Raw genomic sequence first — 16,707 nt, forward strand, 5'->3', positions numbered from 1 at the left:
GACTCTCAGCCTTTCCATGACGATCTCGATCTCAGTACCGCAAAGATCCTCGCTGCGACCATGACGCCCCATCCCATCTCGCCTTACCATTGCACACACGGTCCGAATGCAAGACCCCAGGCAAACCACCTCCCTTGACGCCTGTGACGAAGAGGTAAGACACGGCGGTTACGAATAGCATCATCGTACAGTATCGATGAGGAGTATGGGATGCCTGAACAGCAGACAGATGGACATATAAGGAGGTGGCTTGTAGCAAGTAGAGGACCATCATCACACATCAACAAGTTCTTCAATCATCACAAACACACACAACAAACCTTCAATTTCAACGTTCACCGAACACCACTTCAGCCTCAATCAACATGTACTTCTCCAAGATTGCCATCCTCGCCGCTGCCACCATGGCCAGCACTGTCGTTGCGGACAACTGTTTCGCTGGGTATGCGTACTGCGAGGGTAACCTTTTGACTCAGGGTGAGTCTTCCTTTCTCCTTTCCCTCCTCCATTTCCCTCCTCCATTTCCCTCCTCCATTTCCCTCCTCCATTTCCCTCCCTATCATACCTCTCCTTCCCTACTCCCCCTTCTTTCCCAGTCCCACCCCCTACCCATAGCCCCTCTGCACTCCCCATCCTCCCGTCCCCACCTAACACAACCAGGCGACTACGCCTCGACCATCTACCAAGTCCTCGACGCAGCCGGCCAACCCACCGACGCCAACGCGCGCGCCAAAGCCCTGTTCAACTGCGTCAACGGCGGGGCTATCCAGTTCATCACGCTGTGTGGTGGCGACTGCAAGAATGAGCCTTTTGGTAGCCAGGTTAGTGATCACTGCTAGATCACTTCTTGGTCGGAACAAGTCGTCAAGAATGCTGGGGATGGAAGCGGATGGAGGACGGGAAGACGGGAAGGAAAGGAAGAGAGAGAGAGAGAGGTGAGCAGAGTGGAGAAGGTGGAAGGGATTGACTAGAATAGAATCATACACTCGTTTCTTTATATTGGTGCAACAATCATCGTACCAGTCGTCTTGCGTGTGTATATTCATCAAGATAAGCAACTTCAACTTTTGTTGTACATGAAACGAGTCGTCCGCACCATTACCCTCCATTCATCCTGCCCAGAAAATGTAAACACAAACAAAGTCTACGTAAAGCATAAGAGCATAGCTCCAAAGAGCTGAACAGCAGAAAATCCCACCAGCGCCAAAACAGTAAACAGACATCCACCCAGTACCCTTTTTGCTACCCTCATTGAACGCCACAGCGCTCGTCATACATCTCATACACACGACCTATCCACTGAGAAGGTCCTTAACACTCATACCCCTAGCCCCACTCCAGCTACGACGATCGGTATTCAACATCATCAGCGCCTCAGTAGCTTCCTGGTCCTCACGATCAGCCTGTGGTTTCAACGCCGGTGACGTCAACGCGAAATGGACAGAGCCATGAGACGAGCCAGGCGCAGCTACCGGACCCGTGCTAGGAGGGCCGTTGTGGAAGGGGTTGCTGAAGTGTGTGGCCGATGGTGTGTGAGCGCTGAACGCAGGCGAAGGGTGGATCGAAGGAGAAGTTACTGTGGAGCGGACTGAAGCTGGCCCGAGCGAGTAGTGGTGTGGGTCGGACGGGCGCAGCGCGGGGGAGGGGTTCGCCGAGTAGTGCCCGTTGCGATGATCGTGGGGTATGATGGCTGGGGATGTGGTGGTGGAGTGGGTGTATACGCTTCGGTCGGAGGGGTAGATGGCGGGTGAGGCTTGGGCGAAGGTGTATTTGGATTGGGCAGGTGGTGGCTCGACATAGGTGGGTGACACGGCGTCTTCCATTTCTTCGTCTTGCTCTTCGTCTTCGTCGTCGTCGTCGTGCATGCGTCGGACTGGTGGTGGCGGGAGCTCGGATGTAGCTGAGGATGGGGAGTCGCGGCGGGAGTTGGCGGTCTTGAGGTCGGAGACGCACTGCTCGAGGTATCGCATGTACTCGATAGATGCCTGGGTGTGTTAGTGTATGAATGAATTGTAAGTCAGTGCCGGGAAGTACCTGTAGAATGGCCAGCTTGTGCATCTCTTGTCCCCTACACGCCGGAATCATGTCCTTGAGTACCCCAAACTCCTCGTTCATCTTGGACCTTCTCCTCCGCTCGATCAGACTGTGTGCCGTCTTCCTTGCAATCTTACGTCCCGCAGCAGTGGCGTTACCCGCCTGCTTCCTTTTGGTACCATTAGTGGCAGCGGTTGTGGTCTTCGCATCCTGTGTTTTGGACGAGGTCTTGGGCGTTTCTTGGGTATCCTTGGGCTTCATCTGAATGATCTTGCGGGATCGGGTAGGCGGGGGCGGGAGAGAATAGTCGTCCTTGGTGATGATGCTCTGCTGGGAGCGTTTGCGCGCATGACCGGGCTTGGAAGTCGCGACTGGGGACGACGGGGAAGGTGGCCGGTAGGACGAGTCTGAGGCATTTTCGGATTTACCAGAGGAGCTAGCTACACTTCCTCTACCACCCAGCGCTGCAGGTGGCAAGTTGAAGCTCGTCTCCAATTGAGGGGCATTGACGCTGCTCTTGCCGGTAATGTCTGTCGACGGCTGGGGAGTCGGAGGGAGGTTTGGGCGAGGCATGATGGGAGTAAAGGCGCTCATAGAACGTCCTCAGCCAGTGTCCCGCGCGTAGAATAAGTCAGAGGGCGACAAAGAGGGGATAAAGGGACGGCAGAGACAATGTATGGCGTGCATTATCAGCATTGGGGTGTCGCGTGGGCTCTTTTGTGTCGCAGCGCTGGGAGAAGGATCCCGTGGGTGTCCTGCGCTCCCATGATTGGCTGGCCGGCCAAGATACCTCAGGAAATGGCGCCAGTCCATCGCGCCTCCTATGAGAACGTCACCCTGGGAGCGTGGGCGTCGCGGCCGCTGTAGGCCTCTGCGAAGCTGCAGCTGCTTGAACGAGTGGGCCGGCCATCGCGTTGGGAGTAACCGTGGCGAACGCTGTTGAGGTCCAAATGGAGCACGTGCTCGTCTTTCTTCCCCTCCGCCGGGCGTGGATATAGCAGTCGAGAGGTTTACCCGCAGGCGCAGAGCGAAAAGGGCCGAAGCAAGGCTATGAATCGCGTTAGGCGGCTGGCATATTGATAGAGCAGTAGATCGTGGGTATTTGTATGGTGTGGCATGTGTGCATGTGAAGACGGCAATAAGCTATTGAACCCTTATTCTGCAGTCGCGATGATGCCCCACCATTATGAGAACATGGTATAGCTCGTCTGCGTTGAGACGCTGCAGCACACTTGCTAGGTACAAAGGCCTAGCGGATGAGCTGCCCAGTTCACCCTTGAGGTTCTGCAATCGACAGCTGTCCAACACTTCCCTGTTCCGGCCTGTGTTCACGTTCTACAGGCAGGGTTGAGTGGAAAAGTAGAAGATGCGGGAGAGTGAATAGAAAACCACTGTAATCCACAGGTTCACTGGTTGCCTCTTCGGGCTATCGTCTGTACATATTTGAGACGGTAGAAGCTTATATCTCTTCACTGCATGTATCAGCTGTCTCCCGTTATTGGGGCGGATTCAGTTCGACGTCATCTGTGAACTGCAACTCAACTTGGACTCATTGACAGTGAAACTCTACCGTCTTCGATGGCTTCCAGGACTTGCCTATCTGGGAAGGTGCGCTTGGCGTCTAATAGGGGGCAAGCGCAATCTTCCGACCCCACCAGTCAGCCGCCCATCTCGATTCAGACCACGCGACACCAGGTCATCATCCTCCATCTAAGCCATGACTGCTGCGTAACTTTCCTGCGCATCCATCCTCGCACGAGATCAACTGGCGGTGTTACTTCGACTGTTCGCCTAGTATTGATCATCTGCTGTTCACGATGCGCGAACGTCTCCGTCCGGACTACCTAGGTACCTTGACCTAGCTGCTAAGTTTATTTTAGGTCGAACCAGCTACGTCGCCGCATTTGTGCATCATACTCAAGTCCGTATCTCTTTGTTTTTGTTCGTTTGTCATGGAAACGCTATACCTGGAAGAGGTCTGTATCGTCTCAGCTGCCTCCATACTGCATGCCAATTTTGCGCGCCGTGGTTCACACAGTTACAAGCAAGCGTCAGCCCTGGCGAGTACCTTTAGAGGATACCTTATGTTAGGTACAAACTAGAATGGTAAGATGTGTGGAGTTGCACAAGCAGCTGCAAACCTTTAGCCTGCCTTGGGTGAGACTTCTTGCCGGCATGAGCCTCAACCGCACCGCGTGACCTCGCACTGTAAGGTACACACGACACATACCCACGAAGATCCCAGCACGAGCTGCAGTCACATCGCCAGTGCAGATGTTCGGCATTATTCGTCATCCAAACAGATCGCTTATTCCTATCACTATCGCCCACGTCGCATACGATCCAACAAACTCCACATTCTCTCATTATGGCAATTCCTTTCCGGCCCGCGTCACCTGCCGAGGACCTGCCGCCATACTACCAAGACACAGGCAACGATGATATTCGACAATGCTTCCGTAACTTCGATTCGGACCGGAACTTTGACCTCTTCGATAGGCAAACAAGAGAGCACAGGAGCCGCAATTTCTGTATCGACTTTGGAGAAGATGAAGGCGATGCCTTCTGCGCTTTCGATCTCAACGACCAAGCATACAAGAAGCTGCTGGAATCGCCAAGGCCGACTGAACTACATACGCGATGGATCAATATCTGGCAGCCCTACAACCAGAAGGAGCTGATCCAGACGCTAGCCTCTCACTTCGACTTCACGCCACGACTGCTGGGCATGATGACGAGCGATCATATGCCGCCACGTAACAACCCGTCACTGCGCATGAAGAAGAGTTCTTCCACACTGAGATCAGTGTTCTCCCACAAATCACAAACAACGAATATGTCCAATTCAATCAGAGAAAAGGCGAAGCAGGCGAACGAACAAGCTTTAGATTCAGAATCCAGTATCGGTCTGACGGAGATGATGCAATCTACACAGCTGGAGCTGGTCCGAGATTTGAGTCACTACCAGCTAGTAGACGATGTCTGGCATTGGAGTACCGTCGATCAGGGTCGGAGATGTAAGTTACCCTTTCCTTGACAGGAGACATAGACGCTACATGAAAAGCATCTGCTGACAACAAAACAGACATGTGCATAGGCTACAACTCGCTACACAACGTCCGCAGCAAAGAAACCAACACCCGCCCTATAATCTCGGATAGAACTCGAGACGTGCCCCACGGCAAACGTGTATGGAACTGGCTTCTCTTATGCGAGAATAAAACCGTCATCTCGATCTCCGAAGACCCATTCCCGTTCGCCAATGGTGCTCTCAACAAAGAAGACGTGAAGGTACTCTTCACGACGCGTCGGAATACTGTGAACGTCTTCAGGCAACTTACTAAAGCACCGACGCCGCTAAGGGAGGCAGCGCTTACTCAACTACCCATCCGCCAACGTCTCGGCAGCAGCGATGAGGAAACAGCCCACCGTCCCACGGATGCTCCAGGCCTATTGTTCTACTATCTTTTCGAAGACTGGGGCGCAACCTTCGATCTCATCTCCCGTCGCGAACACGGCTACGCTGCCGAGCTCGACCGACTCCGACAAGAAATGCTCCAGACAGCCAACCTAACCCACGTCGACCAACTCCACCACATCGGCTGCCAACTCGCCGTCCTAAAACGCGTGTACCAAAGCTACGAATTAATCATCGAGCGCGTTCTCAAAAAGCAAGAAGCCACTTTAGCGTCACTTAAGAACTCGCACATTCTCTCCGGCAACGCCTCCCTCATCTCCTCCCACCCCGTGATAAACGACTCTCCCGGTCCCCTCGTCCCCGAAGCCGACAGCCTCCTCGGCGTAGCCCTCAGCTCCGCCGCGCGCGTCCGCTTCGAACGCCTCAAAGACCGCATCCAGCTCTACGCCCTCTCCGAAATATCCGAATGCCTCGACCAAAAAGAGTCCCTCGTAATGATGAACTTCAACCTCATCGCCATCAAAGAATCCTTCTCAGTCGAGCGCCTCACCTGGGTTACTTTGCTGCTTGCCAAGATCACGATTCTGTTCACGCCTGTGACGCTGATGACGGGGTATTTTAGCATTCAGTTCAAGGGGCTGGAGTTTGAAGTGGGCAGTTATTGGCGGGCGTTTGGGTGGACGTTTGGGTTGAGTGCTGCGTTGCTGGTGTTGTTTAGTTGGGTTAGTGGGACGTTTGAGGGGAAGATTATTACGAGGAGTTGGACGAGGGCGGTTTATGATGTTGCGCATAGGTGGGTTGTTGGGAGGAGGAAGAGGGGGAAGATGCTGTAGAGGGTGGTGTGGGTGGCTGTGGGTAGGGTGGTGGATCTATGGGCGACTAGATCCATAGGATGGAGAGGAAGTGAACGCTGTTGCGCCACACAGGTCATGCAATGGAATTCACATGGCTGCTCGCCGTATCTCGCGTCACGAAGCTTCTCTCGATGAGCAAACTTACAAGTTTGTCTTTTACGCTCGTTCGTTGTCATCCTTTGTGACCAACCTCAGAACACAAGCGATGAATCAATGATGAGTTGTTCGCTAAGCAATACATAAACAGTTCCCTGCAGGACAGCTATCGAACTTATCCCACATCAAAAAGATCTCCGCCGCCATGAGCAAAGCCCAGTACACCAAGACCCTCTGGCAAAAGGAGATGGAGGGTCAGATCCTATGTACGTCCCCACTATATCCTCCCATCCCATATCTGTCAGCTACTGACTCATCACTGTTCCAGCTCACGCACGCGCCGTACATGCCGCTCAAATCCGGCCCACCTCTACACTCGACGTCGTAACAAGCACTTGCGATGTCAGGGAGGGCAACACCATTCACCCGGGATACATGGCACATGTCATTATGTACAAAGGACCACACAAAAAGGAATGGAAGATACTTACGTCCGGAGAACCGAAAACTATTGGCGGAGAAGCCTTGGAGCAGCTTCTGCATGAGCTGCAAGTTCAATTGGGGGATTCAATAGGTGAGTTTAGAGAATGAACATGTAGTAGGATGGAGCTGATGTTTTGGTTTTGAGAAAAGGGCTTACGCCGCCGATGGAGGGTTTGGAGGGAGAGGATACGTGAAGTTTTGCGCCTTGGACAGGGTGTTTTAATGCGGAAAGGGTGAGGTGATGGGTGGTGAATGTTTGGGCTGTTGGATCTGGATAACGGAGAGAAAGTGGGTTTCACTTTAGTAGCGATTGCTGTTGCTCTTCGTGACCTATCCCATGACACTCAAGACTCATTTGTTACAAGTTATGCTCCCAGCTATAAATAACAGGTCATCTTCGACAATTCTTTTCTACATCATATCTCACAGCAATAATGACATCAGCGTCATACGAAGCCATCATCTGGGAGAACGAGTTGAAGAAGAAAATCGTCTCTCACGCACGCGCCGTGTTCATTGACCAGGTCCGCCCCGGCACCGTATTCGACGTCGTGACCACTAAGATTGATCTCATTAACGAGGATCAAAGATACAATGGCTATGTCGTACATGTCATCGCGTTGGACGAGTTGTCGCTCACAGACAAATGGCAAATCGTTCTGTGTGCTGACAGGAAGTCGACTGAGAAGGAAGGCTTGGAGGAACTTATGAGGAAACTGCAAACGAGGCTTTCGGATATGATAAGTAAGCTATACTGCGGCCTTTGAAGGGCACTGTGCTGACGTAGCGTGAATCATGTAGTACCTAAGCCGCCTGTGCCAGTGCTGGAGAGGGAGGTGTAGGACATGCGACCGCTATACTGTGTATTGTACTCTCGAACGGCTGCGCAGGTGAACAAGGACGATTGTTTTTCCCACAACCCTCTCTTCGAGGCGTTGCGAGACACTGATCGAACATGCTAGAAACGTTAATCAATCATCATGGACCGCTTGCTACCTGGCTAAACAAACACTATTTGCGAACAGTAGCGAATATATCTCGTGCGGTATTCTCCGAACACACTTCATACCACAGCTTCAACTGCTTTACTCATCCGTCTCGACACTCCCTCACACATACCACCGTCTTTTCACTGAAACATCTCAGCATGTCCATGTCTAAGTACGACACCATCTTATGGGAGAGAGAAATGAAGAATCAAATCAAATGTACGTACTCCCAGCACCCAACCCCCAGTCATCCCATACCCTATATGTCAATGAATGCCGCTAACGCCATCCTGCCACAAAGCTCACGCCCGCGCCTTCTTGACTGGCTACGGCTACGGCTCAGAATATGATATCATCCACACTTATTCCCAAGAGGAGAAAGATAAGGAAAAGCCCTACAGCGTTCACCTGATCGTATACGAGCGGCCGCAGAAAAGCGTCGACTGGAAACAACTTTATTCTCTTGGTGGCAACGTTGATGTTGCGAGTGGATTGGAACGTCTCTTGGAGCAGATGAGAGTGGGACTCAAGTTGACGCTTGATAAGCCGAACAGTAAGACAGGGACTTCCGACAAGAAAGATGGGGATGAGAATGCGACAAAGGGCAGCCGTAGGAAAGATGTGGATTCTTATCGCCCAGGGAAGAAGACACGTCATAGTCGTAGTCGTAGCCGTGGTCGTGACCGTAGTCGTAGTCGTGATCGTGGTCATAGTCGTAGTCGTAGTCATGGTCGTGGTCGTAGCCGCAGTCCTGATCGTAGTCGTAGTCGCAGATAAGTGTTCGGTTGCGAGCGGTGCGATGGATGTTTCTCTTAGATGACCGCAGCTTGATGACGGCATTTGAGTTGGACTTTCGGGTGTTTGTCACTGCCAAATGTGGACTAGCTGAGTACACGGGCGCGGAGGTGAAGGTTGATCCGAAGTCGCGCTTGCTTCGCACAGTACTCACCCAAATAAGAAACTTCTCGCGCATCCTACTATCTTCTACCTCTCCTCATACCAGCGACTACCAGCGATGGCTCAGTCAGCGACCGCAGAGGTTAAACCCATGAACAAGTACGAGACCATAATGTGGGAGGACAAGATGAAAGAGCGGATTCTATGTTTGTTCCTACCACCTGACCGTCCCCGCATCCTCAGAGACTAATCTTGGACTACTACGCAGCTCACGCACGCGCTGTTCATGGAAAATACTATTGCCAGGGCTCCGTTTTCGATATCGTTCACACGACTGTCAAGATCTCCGACGACCTCACTTACTGCGAAACGCACCTGATCATCTACGAGATGTTGAAGAGTAACAACAGGTGGAGGGTTCTCGATTCTACACAGAAGAATGAGAGCGTCACGGACGGATTGAACACGCTTATGGAAAAGCTGAAGGAGCAGATGCATGGTGCCATAAGTAAGCCGCCCCACGAACTCTTTCCAGATCCGGGTACTGACATCTCACTACGTTCCGAGTGGAAGGAGCAGCAGGAGAAGATCGCCGACGAGAAGGAAAAGAAGGATGGATACTATTAGTGCGGCTTCGATAAACGTGACGTGTCTTCACCTGACGTTGTCAAGCTGGAAAGACGGAGCTCAGAAGATGAGGATGTGTCTTTTGTCACTAGGTCTACGGAGAATAAGACCGCCGTAAGGGTCTTGCGCTACCCCAAGCAGGTATCGAGTTCCACCCGTACTGCTACCCATGTAGATAGCAATATAACCCGTACTAGAACATTCCGTTTTGTGAATCTTCTCAACCCCAATACAGATATTCGGCGAGTGTGTATCCGTTGCTTCCTCGATAAGCTAGCGCAAGACGCTAGCGCGGAGGTGAAGGTGAGCGCGCGCGCGCGGGACCGCGTCTTGCGCAGTAGATTAGAAACTTTCCACTCAGCAGCTCCGACTCTTCTACCTCCCACTGTCGCAAAACAACTGAGCTTCCAAAACTTGAACTCCGCACCACAAGCCCGCCATAGTCGCCATCATGGCCATGTCCAAGTACGAGACCATCATGTGGGAAGGAAAGATGAAAGAGCAGATTCTAGGTATGTATTATTCATGTAGCTGATCCCTTGCTATTGAATAACAATTAACCTTCGTCGCGCAGACCACGCCCACGCACTCTACGTCGAAAAATACCCTGCGGGTTCAGTCTTCAACGTCATCCATGCCACTACCACTGACGACAAGGGCTACATTAAAAAGGGCGCGACTCTCATCGAGACTCATCTTGTTGTCTACAAAGACCCCTCCACAGCACAAAAGTGGGAGTTGATTTTCTCAATCGCTAAGTTGACTGTCGAGGAAGGCTTGGAGGCTGTCTTGGGACATCTTAGAGGCCGCTTGAGCGAGAAGACTAGTAAGTTGCGTATCTGAGACATTGAAGGGCACATGCTGACTGCCTCTCTCTGTTGTAGACCGCGATATGGAGTCGTCGTTGAAAGCTTTCGCGAAGAGCCTCGTAGAGTCCGCACGACTCCATGGTTAGTGGCAGTACGCCTCTTCCTAGGTATACAGCATGGACTTCGAACCAGACATTTGGGGATCGGAAGGGTATGACAAAGAGGATGGATGTGGAGCTTTTGTCACTACATACACAACAGCCGTAGCCCAGATGCCAGTCTCACTTGGAACTGCTAGATAGCAATGTAACCGATGAACCGAATACTGCTATCTCATGACTGTATCCGATTCTGAGCACCGAAACTCCGTCCGGTGAGTGCTTGCTACTTCCACTATCGTCTTTTCCGTTAGTCTGGGTTATAAGCGAAGAGGTGAAGGTGAGTCGTACTCTTTGTAGCTGATAAGAAATTTTCCAGCGCGATAACTACAAGTCTTCCACCTCACACTTTCCGAACCATAACAACACCACGTCGCTCCCAAGCTCGATACACTTGTCACCATGGCTATGTCCATATACGAGACTATCATCTGGGAAAAAGAGATGAAGGAGCAGATTTCGTGTAAGCATCCTCCCCAAGCTATTTCCGCTGCTACATGCTAACGTCACTTCTTGCTATAGCTCTTGCCCGCGCAACGTACAAAGACAGCTTCTCCAATAGTTCAGTCTTCGACGTCATCCACAGCACTAGAAAGTTGAACCTTGGCGGCTTCATGTTATCCACCCCGGGCGGTGTTGACACCCACCTCATCGTCTACAAGTCACCACCCTCTGTGAGAGGTGACATGGAGATTCTCATTACTATTGAGAATGCATCTACTGCCCAGGGCCTCGAAGCTCTCAGGCAGCAGATGCAAGACCAGCTGGGCAGTAGTCTTGGTAAGTCGCGCAGCTGTCATAAACACACTTCCAAGGTTACATGCTAATCGACTGTGATTGCGACAGAGCTGGCGAAAGAGCTCCTAGAGGCATCTGCAGAAGAACCAGTATACGTTACTATCATGGGGGATGAAGTCGACGACGCTGAAGCCGTTGTCGAAGAAGCGCGACGCTGGAGGATTAGGGACGCCTTGGGTGATCTCTGGATGAAGTTCCATGCCAGATAGGAGCTCGGAAATGAGCATTGGACGGTCGGAAGGGCATAGCCGGGAAGATACAACGAGTCTTTTCCGCGATCTACATGCAGAAAAGTGGAAATGTACACGCCACCACCTAGATAGATAGCAATGTCACTCATCGTCCAAAACATACCATCGTGCAGACTACGTCACTCCCGTTGCTCTTACTCTGAGCATCTAAGCCCCATGTCAGTGTCTGCCTGGAGCAAAGCTGAAAATTTGCTCAGTGGTTGTTTGCTGTCCCCGCTTCGGGCTAGCTCACAACAAGAGCGAAAGGTGAGTGTGAGTCGCGCTTTGCAATTGGTCATGAACTTTTCGCGCCGACAAGAAGCTCCAACTCTTCTACCTCCCACTTCCACAGCACCCTACGCACAACATCTAGTCGTCCCATTGAGGCGCGCCCGCTATCACCATGGCCATGTCCAAGTACGAGAGTATCATGTGGCAGAAGGAGATGAAAGATCAAATCATCAGTACGTACGCTACCTCCCACTGTTAGTGTTTTTGTTCAAAGATTCAAGGCTGATATTCTGCTAAAATGAAGAATTGACCCGATTCTCTTATATGATGAGCCAGGATATCCCTATCCATGTCATCGTCGTCAAAGAAACCAACACAAGCGCCCGCCCAGACGGCTCTTCAAAGTCAGCTTATTCTGCGCACATCTTCGCTGGCGACACTTTAAAGAGTCGCGAGCGTCTCATGTCAACGCAGAGAAAGTTGACCGAAGAGAGCAGCCTGGAGATGCTGCTAGAGATGGTGCAAGAACCTCTGGTTTTCATGCTAAGTAAGATTCACTACGTACATTGCGAAGTTACTTCAATGTACATCGCTGACATCGGTTTTTTTTTGTGCACAGAAGACTACCCGGAGGATGAGGGTGAGACTGAAGAGTATCAAGCCAGTCAGGATCCGTTCACACCCCACCCTTATTGGTCCGAAAATGCCGCATAGAGTTCGACGGACTTTGTTCAAGGCGGCTGTCAGACTGGAACGCGTCTCCAGGCATATGCCAATCATGCCCATGGTACTAAGTGCCACACGGCATTGCTGAAGGTTATATTTCAGTCTGAGGTGGAAACAATTTGAGCTACTATATAGCCATCAAATCGATCGGAAAAGAGTGTTCTTCAATCCTTGATATTGTCTTTCGTACACGTTCAAACACAGTCATTTCATCAGTCAACCTCCACACACTACAGTAAATCATCCTCATCAACCCTCTCCCCCCTCCTCCCCGCAAGCCAAACCCTCCCACTCTCATACGCCCCCAAATACAACCCGGCTCCAATAAACGTCCAAACACCCCTCAACGCACCCCCTCTCCACAACCCCTTAAACCCTTTCTCCTCTACAATCTCTTTGCCCACAGCCCAACTACTCTTCCTGCCTTCCGACTGCGAGGGCGAGGACTTCATCGGATTAAGGGAATCCGCCGCGTCCTTCGCTGCATTCTTAACCGTGTCTTTAGGGGAAGATGCGGATTTACCTAGGGCATCTACCAACCCACTCTTCCCTCCATTCCCCCCGTTCTTCTTCTCTCCACCACCATCTCCCGGCCCCTCAGCAGCAGCGAGCATAACCCTCGTCTTAACAACATCCACCGGCGTCGTAAGCACCGCACTAACCGCCCCCGCACTCCCCGCACTCAGCGCGGTAATCCAGCCCATCTCAAATATCCCTCCCTTCGTCAACCCTTTATCATCCCTATACTTCTTGATCCCTTCTTTGAGCCTCTCGAACATAGGGAACTGCATCGCTGTGAAAGGGAGGTTGCGGCCTGCGAGGGCGGTGTAGCCGCGCCAGAGGGCGAGGGGGTTGGATTGGAACTTTTGGAGGGTTTGGAGGGTGGCGTTTTGGGAAGGGGAAGAAGAAGAGGAGGAGGTGGAGACCATCTGTGCGTTTTGCTTTATAACTTCTGCGGGGGTGAGGATGGCGCAGGAAACTATTTCTGCCAGAGAGGAGGCGGAGGCGTGGACGAAGGCTATGGGGAGGATGGCTTCGTTCCTTGTATTCGTATTCAAGCGTGTGAAAAGCGATTTTGTGTGTTCGTAGGTTGTGAAGAATGCTCCTGCTATTGACATAATTAGTACATCTCCTTCTTCCCCGATCTCTGCATTTCCTGTTCCAACTCTTCTACATCATCTCCCATCCCTCCTATATATCCCTATTTCTCCCCCGTCCTTCTCTTTTCCGTCTTCAACCCTCTGTCACATAACAACACTTGCAGCTATGCATCCCACTAATCGGTCCGGGACAACTTACAGCTCGGCAACGTAGCAACAATCACACTCCCAATCCCCTGATACACACCACGGAACAACTTTGGATCCACCTTGCCCGTCCGGCTATCCGTGTAGAGTTTAGCATATTCCGGGCTTTGGATGCGCGTTTTTATTGTGTCGAGTGGGTAGACGAGGAGGTCTACTGTGAAGGCTGCGATGGCACCGGCCTTTTATTGTGGTGAGGTTAGTTCAGTGCCTTTTTTCTTACGTGCTTGACTTTTGGGGGCATGAGGTGATGTGGTTGTTTGGATCCATCTCTTTCGTATCTTCCATTGTTCGTTTTGGATGAGACGCGATGTCGGTCGCATACACGCAGCTGCCAGATGCCAACGTCCATCATGCAACAATCTCGCGCAGATATATGAGAAAACTTACAATCAGAATATCAGAACTCGTATTCCCCGCCATAGCAAAGTTCAAAAGAACACGACAAGCTGCAGATATGTGAAGATCAGATGTTGTCGCCAGGATTATTTTGAGCCTCGTAATCGATCTTCAGGTACATACAGGGTCCGATAAAACCACATGCATGACGTCACCGATGATCCGCCGACACGGCTTTGCGACTAACGGCATACACGACTTCACGTGCCGGAACTATAAGAACATACGCATGATTATGGAACGATATATCTATTGGCTCTTGATTGTTTTGTACACTATTTTCTTTATCTCATCCCATAATTTCCATCCCCGCCTGCATTCCGCTGCTCGTGCTCGAAACCCCCCATTCCGCGCCAGCAGGAGCACCCACGATATCAAAGAAGAAGGGGTATATAAACCTAATCCCACCCAGGCACGCGTTCGTCATACCTGATCCCAAGCCCCGCATTTCCCTCATTCCCTAAACGCCATGTAAAAACACTTTTCATAAAGACATGTCCATCCCATCATAGATCGAACCTGCGATCATTTCCATTTCCATTTCCATCAAGTAAAACGCAAGAAAAAGGAAGGGATACTACTACTACTTCATCTACTACAGCTTAGTATCCTGCCTATTAGAGTCACTTAACCTGCGGAAGGGCCCTTGCATCGTAGCACTAGGACCAGGCCTAGCACTACCCGCACGTGTAGCGTTACTCCCGGCGCTTGCACTTGCGCCTGCGCCTGCGGTACCTGGTGTTCTGGAAGTGGCGGTAGCGTTGGAGCGCTGTTGGAGTGTCGCACTGACTACCCATTGCAGGTGCATGCGCATGTTGCTGATTGCGGCGTTGACGTGCAGCATTTCGTCTTTGGAGCGTTGGCTCTCGTTGATGATCATCATGTTGGTGCGGCCGTCGAGATCGGTGAGCGCGTTGGAGATGCGGGATACTTCTTCGCGGAGGGAGTCGTGCAGCGTGAGGAGGTGGTGGACTTGGGAGTCGAAAGGAGGTTGGGCGGAGTTGTTGTTGTCGTTTCCGCCTGGTGGGACGGGTGGAAATGAAGCGGGTGGGAGGCGGAAGTCTGGCGTGGGTGCTTGGGGGTCGGTGTCGTTGGGGTCCAGGGGATCGGTAACAGGGAAGGAGGCGTCGTTTCCGTTGGCTGGATACAGGTAGTTTGTGATGTTGGTGAGACCGTCTTCGAGGATGCCGACTTTCCTAGTCAGGGGCTCCATTCGCGCCTCGTTTCTTTCGATGCGGGCTTGCTGTTCGCGGAAGTGGGGCGCCATGGTTGCCATTGCGCAGGTTGGTTCGTGGAGTACGACGTCGGCACGCTCGGCTTGGAACTTGCATCCGACGATGGTGCCCTGGCATGATATGACATGTTTCGGGCAGTCGTTGTTGATGTGAGGCTTGAGGTCTAGCCGCAGTATCTCAGCCGAGCAGAGCGTGCAGGTGGTTAAGCGATTAGCACAGAGGCTTCGCTGGTGCTCTTCGAGGTCCTTCTTGAGGAGCGAAGCGTGACAGTCGTCGCAGCTGACGGTGTAATGCAAGCAGCCCTTGTGGAAGTCCTTCTGTGATATCTGCAAGCGACAGTCTGCGGCAGAGCATTCGACAGGCGTGTACTCGCAGTACAACATGACGTGGTCGTTGACGTTGACGCGTTGGGCGACCCAGTTGCAGCCTGCCTTGGTGTTCGGGCACTTGACGACCAGCTCGTCCAGCATCGTCTCGATAATCTTAGGCACCGGGCGAACGTCACTGTCGCTTTCGACAGCATGCCGGCACGTGGGACAGGTCCTCTTATGCTGTGGCGCCCATGCGTGATCGAGACACTCGCGGCAGAAGTAGTGGTCACAGGAGAGCTGGACGGGCTTATCGAAGGGGGCGTGACAGATGAGGCAGGTGAGGTTGCTGTCGGGCGTGGAGACGTATTCGAGGTTGGCGAACTCGGGGGGTACTTTGACGATTCGGCTGTGACGGCGCTTCGTTGATGGCGAATTTGAGACGCGGACGGCCAAGGGCGAGGGGCTGCTGGGAGGGCCGCCGACGGGCATTCCACCGTGCTGCTCCTCGGCCCAGCCAGTCCAGTTGGCGTTGCTTGACGAGCGCGACGAGCGTGAAGACCGGCGGTCGTTCGGGGGTGGGATGGGGCTTGGCGACGACATGCTGGGGGAGTTGGTGTGGTGGGTTGGCGGGAGTTGGCGACGGATAGACGCTTATGAAAGAGAATCGCGTTCACTCGCGTCGGGGCAGGTGCAGTCGGCGGTGAGATGCGCTGTCTCGGGTCTCCTCTTGAGTGTCGATCGAGGTGGCTGTGGGGGGTTTGTTGGTCGGATGGTCGCCCTGCCAGTCATCCACGGGGGGCTGCAGAGCGCCAGAAGCAAAGACTATGTCGGGCGGTCAGGATGGCACATTCTCCCGAAGCAGAAGGGAGCATGCCGTGGCTTGGAGGTTGCGCGACAGAGCGACATGGTGCTGCCCTGGCCGTTCCCCACCAATGATGCCCCAGCCGCCCAGCCACGGCATACGAAGTAGTGGGCCTGTCGTCAGCGGTCCGCTCCTGGAGTGCAGCAGCCTTGCCATCTCCACTCGCGCTTTAGCTGCAACGTTGACTGTATCTGTTTCGCATTGCCTGTACATAGTCGCGCATCGCGTATAATCTATTCCCCGTGC

The 16,707-nt window shown here is 52.5% G+C and overlaps 10 protein-coding genes across 10 annotated transcripts; 8 read left to right on the forward strand and 2 right to left on the reverse strand.

Annotated features, from left to right (window-relative positions):
- Positions 1-365: 365 nt before the first annotated feature.
- On the forward strand, positions 366-839 carry J4E86_011158 (uncharacterized protein; the record flags this gene model as incomplete). Its single annotated transcript, XM_051451652.1, has 2 exons — positions 366-477; positions 661-839. 2 exons carry the CDS (start codon positions 366-368, stop codon positions 837-839), a joined length of 291 nt encoding a protein of 96 aa, XP_051297191.1.
- Positions 840-1,292: 453 nt separating this feature from the next.
- On the reverse strand, positions 1,293-2,607 carry J4E86_011159 (uncharacterized protein; the record flags this gene model as incomplete). The annotated part of the gene is made up of 2 exons (XM_051451653.1): positions 1,293-1,985; positions 2,035-2,607. The coding sequence occupies 2 exons, from the start codon at positions 2,605-2,607 to the stop codon at positions 1,293-1,295; spliced, it is 1,266 nt and encodes a 421-aa protein (XP_051297192.1).
- A 1,795-nt stretch (positions 2,608-4,402) lies between these two features.
- J4E86_011160 (uncharacterized protein) lies at positions 4,403-6,285 on the forward strand (the record flags this gene model as incomplete). The annotated part of the gene is made up of 2 exons (XM_051451654.1): positions 4,403-5,051; positions 5,120-6,285. 2 exons carry the CDS (start codon positions 4,403-4,405, stop codon positions 6,283-6,285), a joined length of 1,815 nt encoding a protein of 604 aa, XP_051297193.1.
- Positions 6,286-6,607: 322 nt separating this feature from the next.
- J4E86_011161 (uncharacterized protein) lies at positions 6,608-6,993 on the forward strand (the record flags this gene model as incomplete). Its single annotated transcript, XM_051451655.1, has 2 exons — positions 6,608-6,668; positions 6,731-6,993. The coding sequence occupies 2 exons, from the start codon at positions 6,608-6,610 to the stop codon at positions 6,991-6,993; spliced, it is 324 nt and encodes a 107-aa protein (XP_051297194.1).
- Positions 6,994-7,319: 326 nt separating this feature from the next.
- J4E86_011162 (uncharacterized protein) lies at positions 7,320-7,727 on the forward strand (the record flags this gene model as incomplete). Its single annotated transcript, XM_051451656.1, has 2 exons — positions 7,320-7,629; positions 7,687-7,727. The coding sequence occupies 2 exons, from the start codon at positions 7,320-7,322 to the stop codon at positions 7,725-7,727; spliced, it is 351 nt and encodes a 116-aa protein (XP_051297195.1).
- A 1,162-nt stretch (positions 7,728-8,889) lies between these two features.
- On the forward strand, positions 8,890-9,398 carry J4E86_011163 (uncharacterized protein; the record flags this gene model as incomplete). Its single annotated transcript, XM_051451657.1, has 2 exons — positions 8,890-8,977; positions 9,040-9,398. 2 exons carry the CDS (start codon positions 8,890-8,892, stop codon positions 9,396-9,398), a joined length of 447 nt encoding a protein of 148 aa, XP_051297196.1.
- A 451-nt stretch (positions 9,399-9,849) lies between these two features.
- On the forward strand, positions 9,850-10,474 carry J4E86_011164 (uncharacterized protein; the record flags this gene model as incomplete). The annotated part of the gene is made up of 4 exons (XM_051451658.1): positions 9,850-9,910; positions 9,973-10,224; positions 10,283-10,348; positions 10,383-10,474. The coding sequence occupies 4 exons, from the start codon at positions 9,850-9,852 to the stop codon at positions 10,472-10,474; spliced, it is 471 nt and encodes a 156-aa protein (XP_051297197.1).
- Positions 10,475-10,767: 293 nt separating this feature from the next.
- J4E86_011165 (uncharacterized protein) lies at positions 10,768-11,372 on the forward strand (the record flags this gene model as incomplete). Its single annotated transcript, XM_051451659.1, has 3 exons — positions 10,768-10,828; positions 10,888-11,145; positions 11,212-11,372. The coding sequence occupies 3 exons, from the start codon at positions 10,768-10,770 to the stop codon at positions 11,370-11,372; spliced, it is 480 nt and encodes a 159-aa protein (XP_051297198.1).
- A 424-nt stretch (positions 11,373-11,796) lies between these two features.
- On the forward strand, positions 11,797-12,338 carry J4E86_011166 (uncharacterized protein; the record flags this gene model as incomplete). Its single annotated transcript, XM_051451660.1, has 3 exons — positions 11,797-11,857; positions 11,929-12,171; positions 12,244-12,338. The coding sequence occupies 3 exons, from the start codon at positions 11,797-11,799 to the stop codon at positions 12,336-12,338; spliced, it is 399 nt and encodes a 132-aa protein (XP_051297199.1).
- A 2,310-nt stretch (positions 12,339-14,648) lies between these two features.
- Positions 14,649-16,199, reverse strand: J4E86_011167 (uncharacterized protein; the record flags this gene model as incomplete). The annotated part of the gene is made up of 1 exon (XM_051451661.1): positions 14,649-16,199. One exon carries the CDS (start codon positions 16,197-16,199, stop codon positions 14,649-14,651), a length of 1,551 nt encoding a protein of 516 aa, XP_051297200.1.
- Positions 16,200-16,707: the final 508 nt, after the last annotated feature.

This window comes from Alternaria arbusti, assembly GCF_024043155.1.
Source record: "Alternaria arbusti strain BMP 1465 chromosome Unknown scaffold_30, whole genome shotgun sequence".
Taxonomy (NCBI): Eukaryota; Fungi; Ascomycota; class Dothideomycetes; order Pleosporales; family Pleosporaceae; genus Alternaria; species Alternaria arbusti.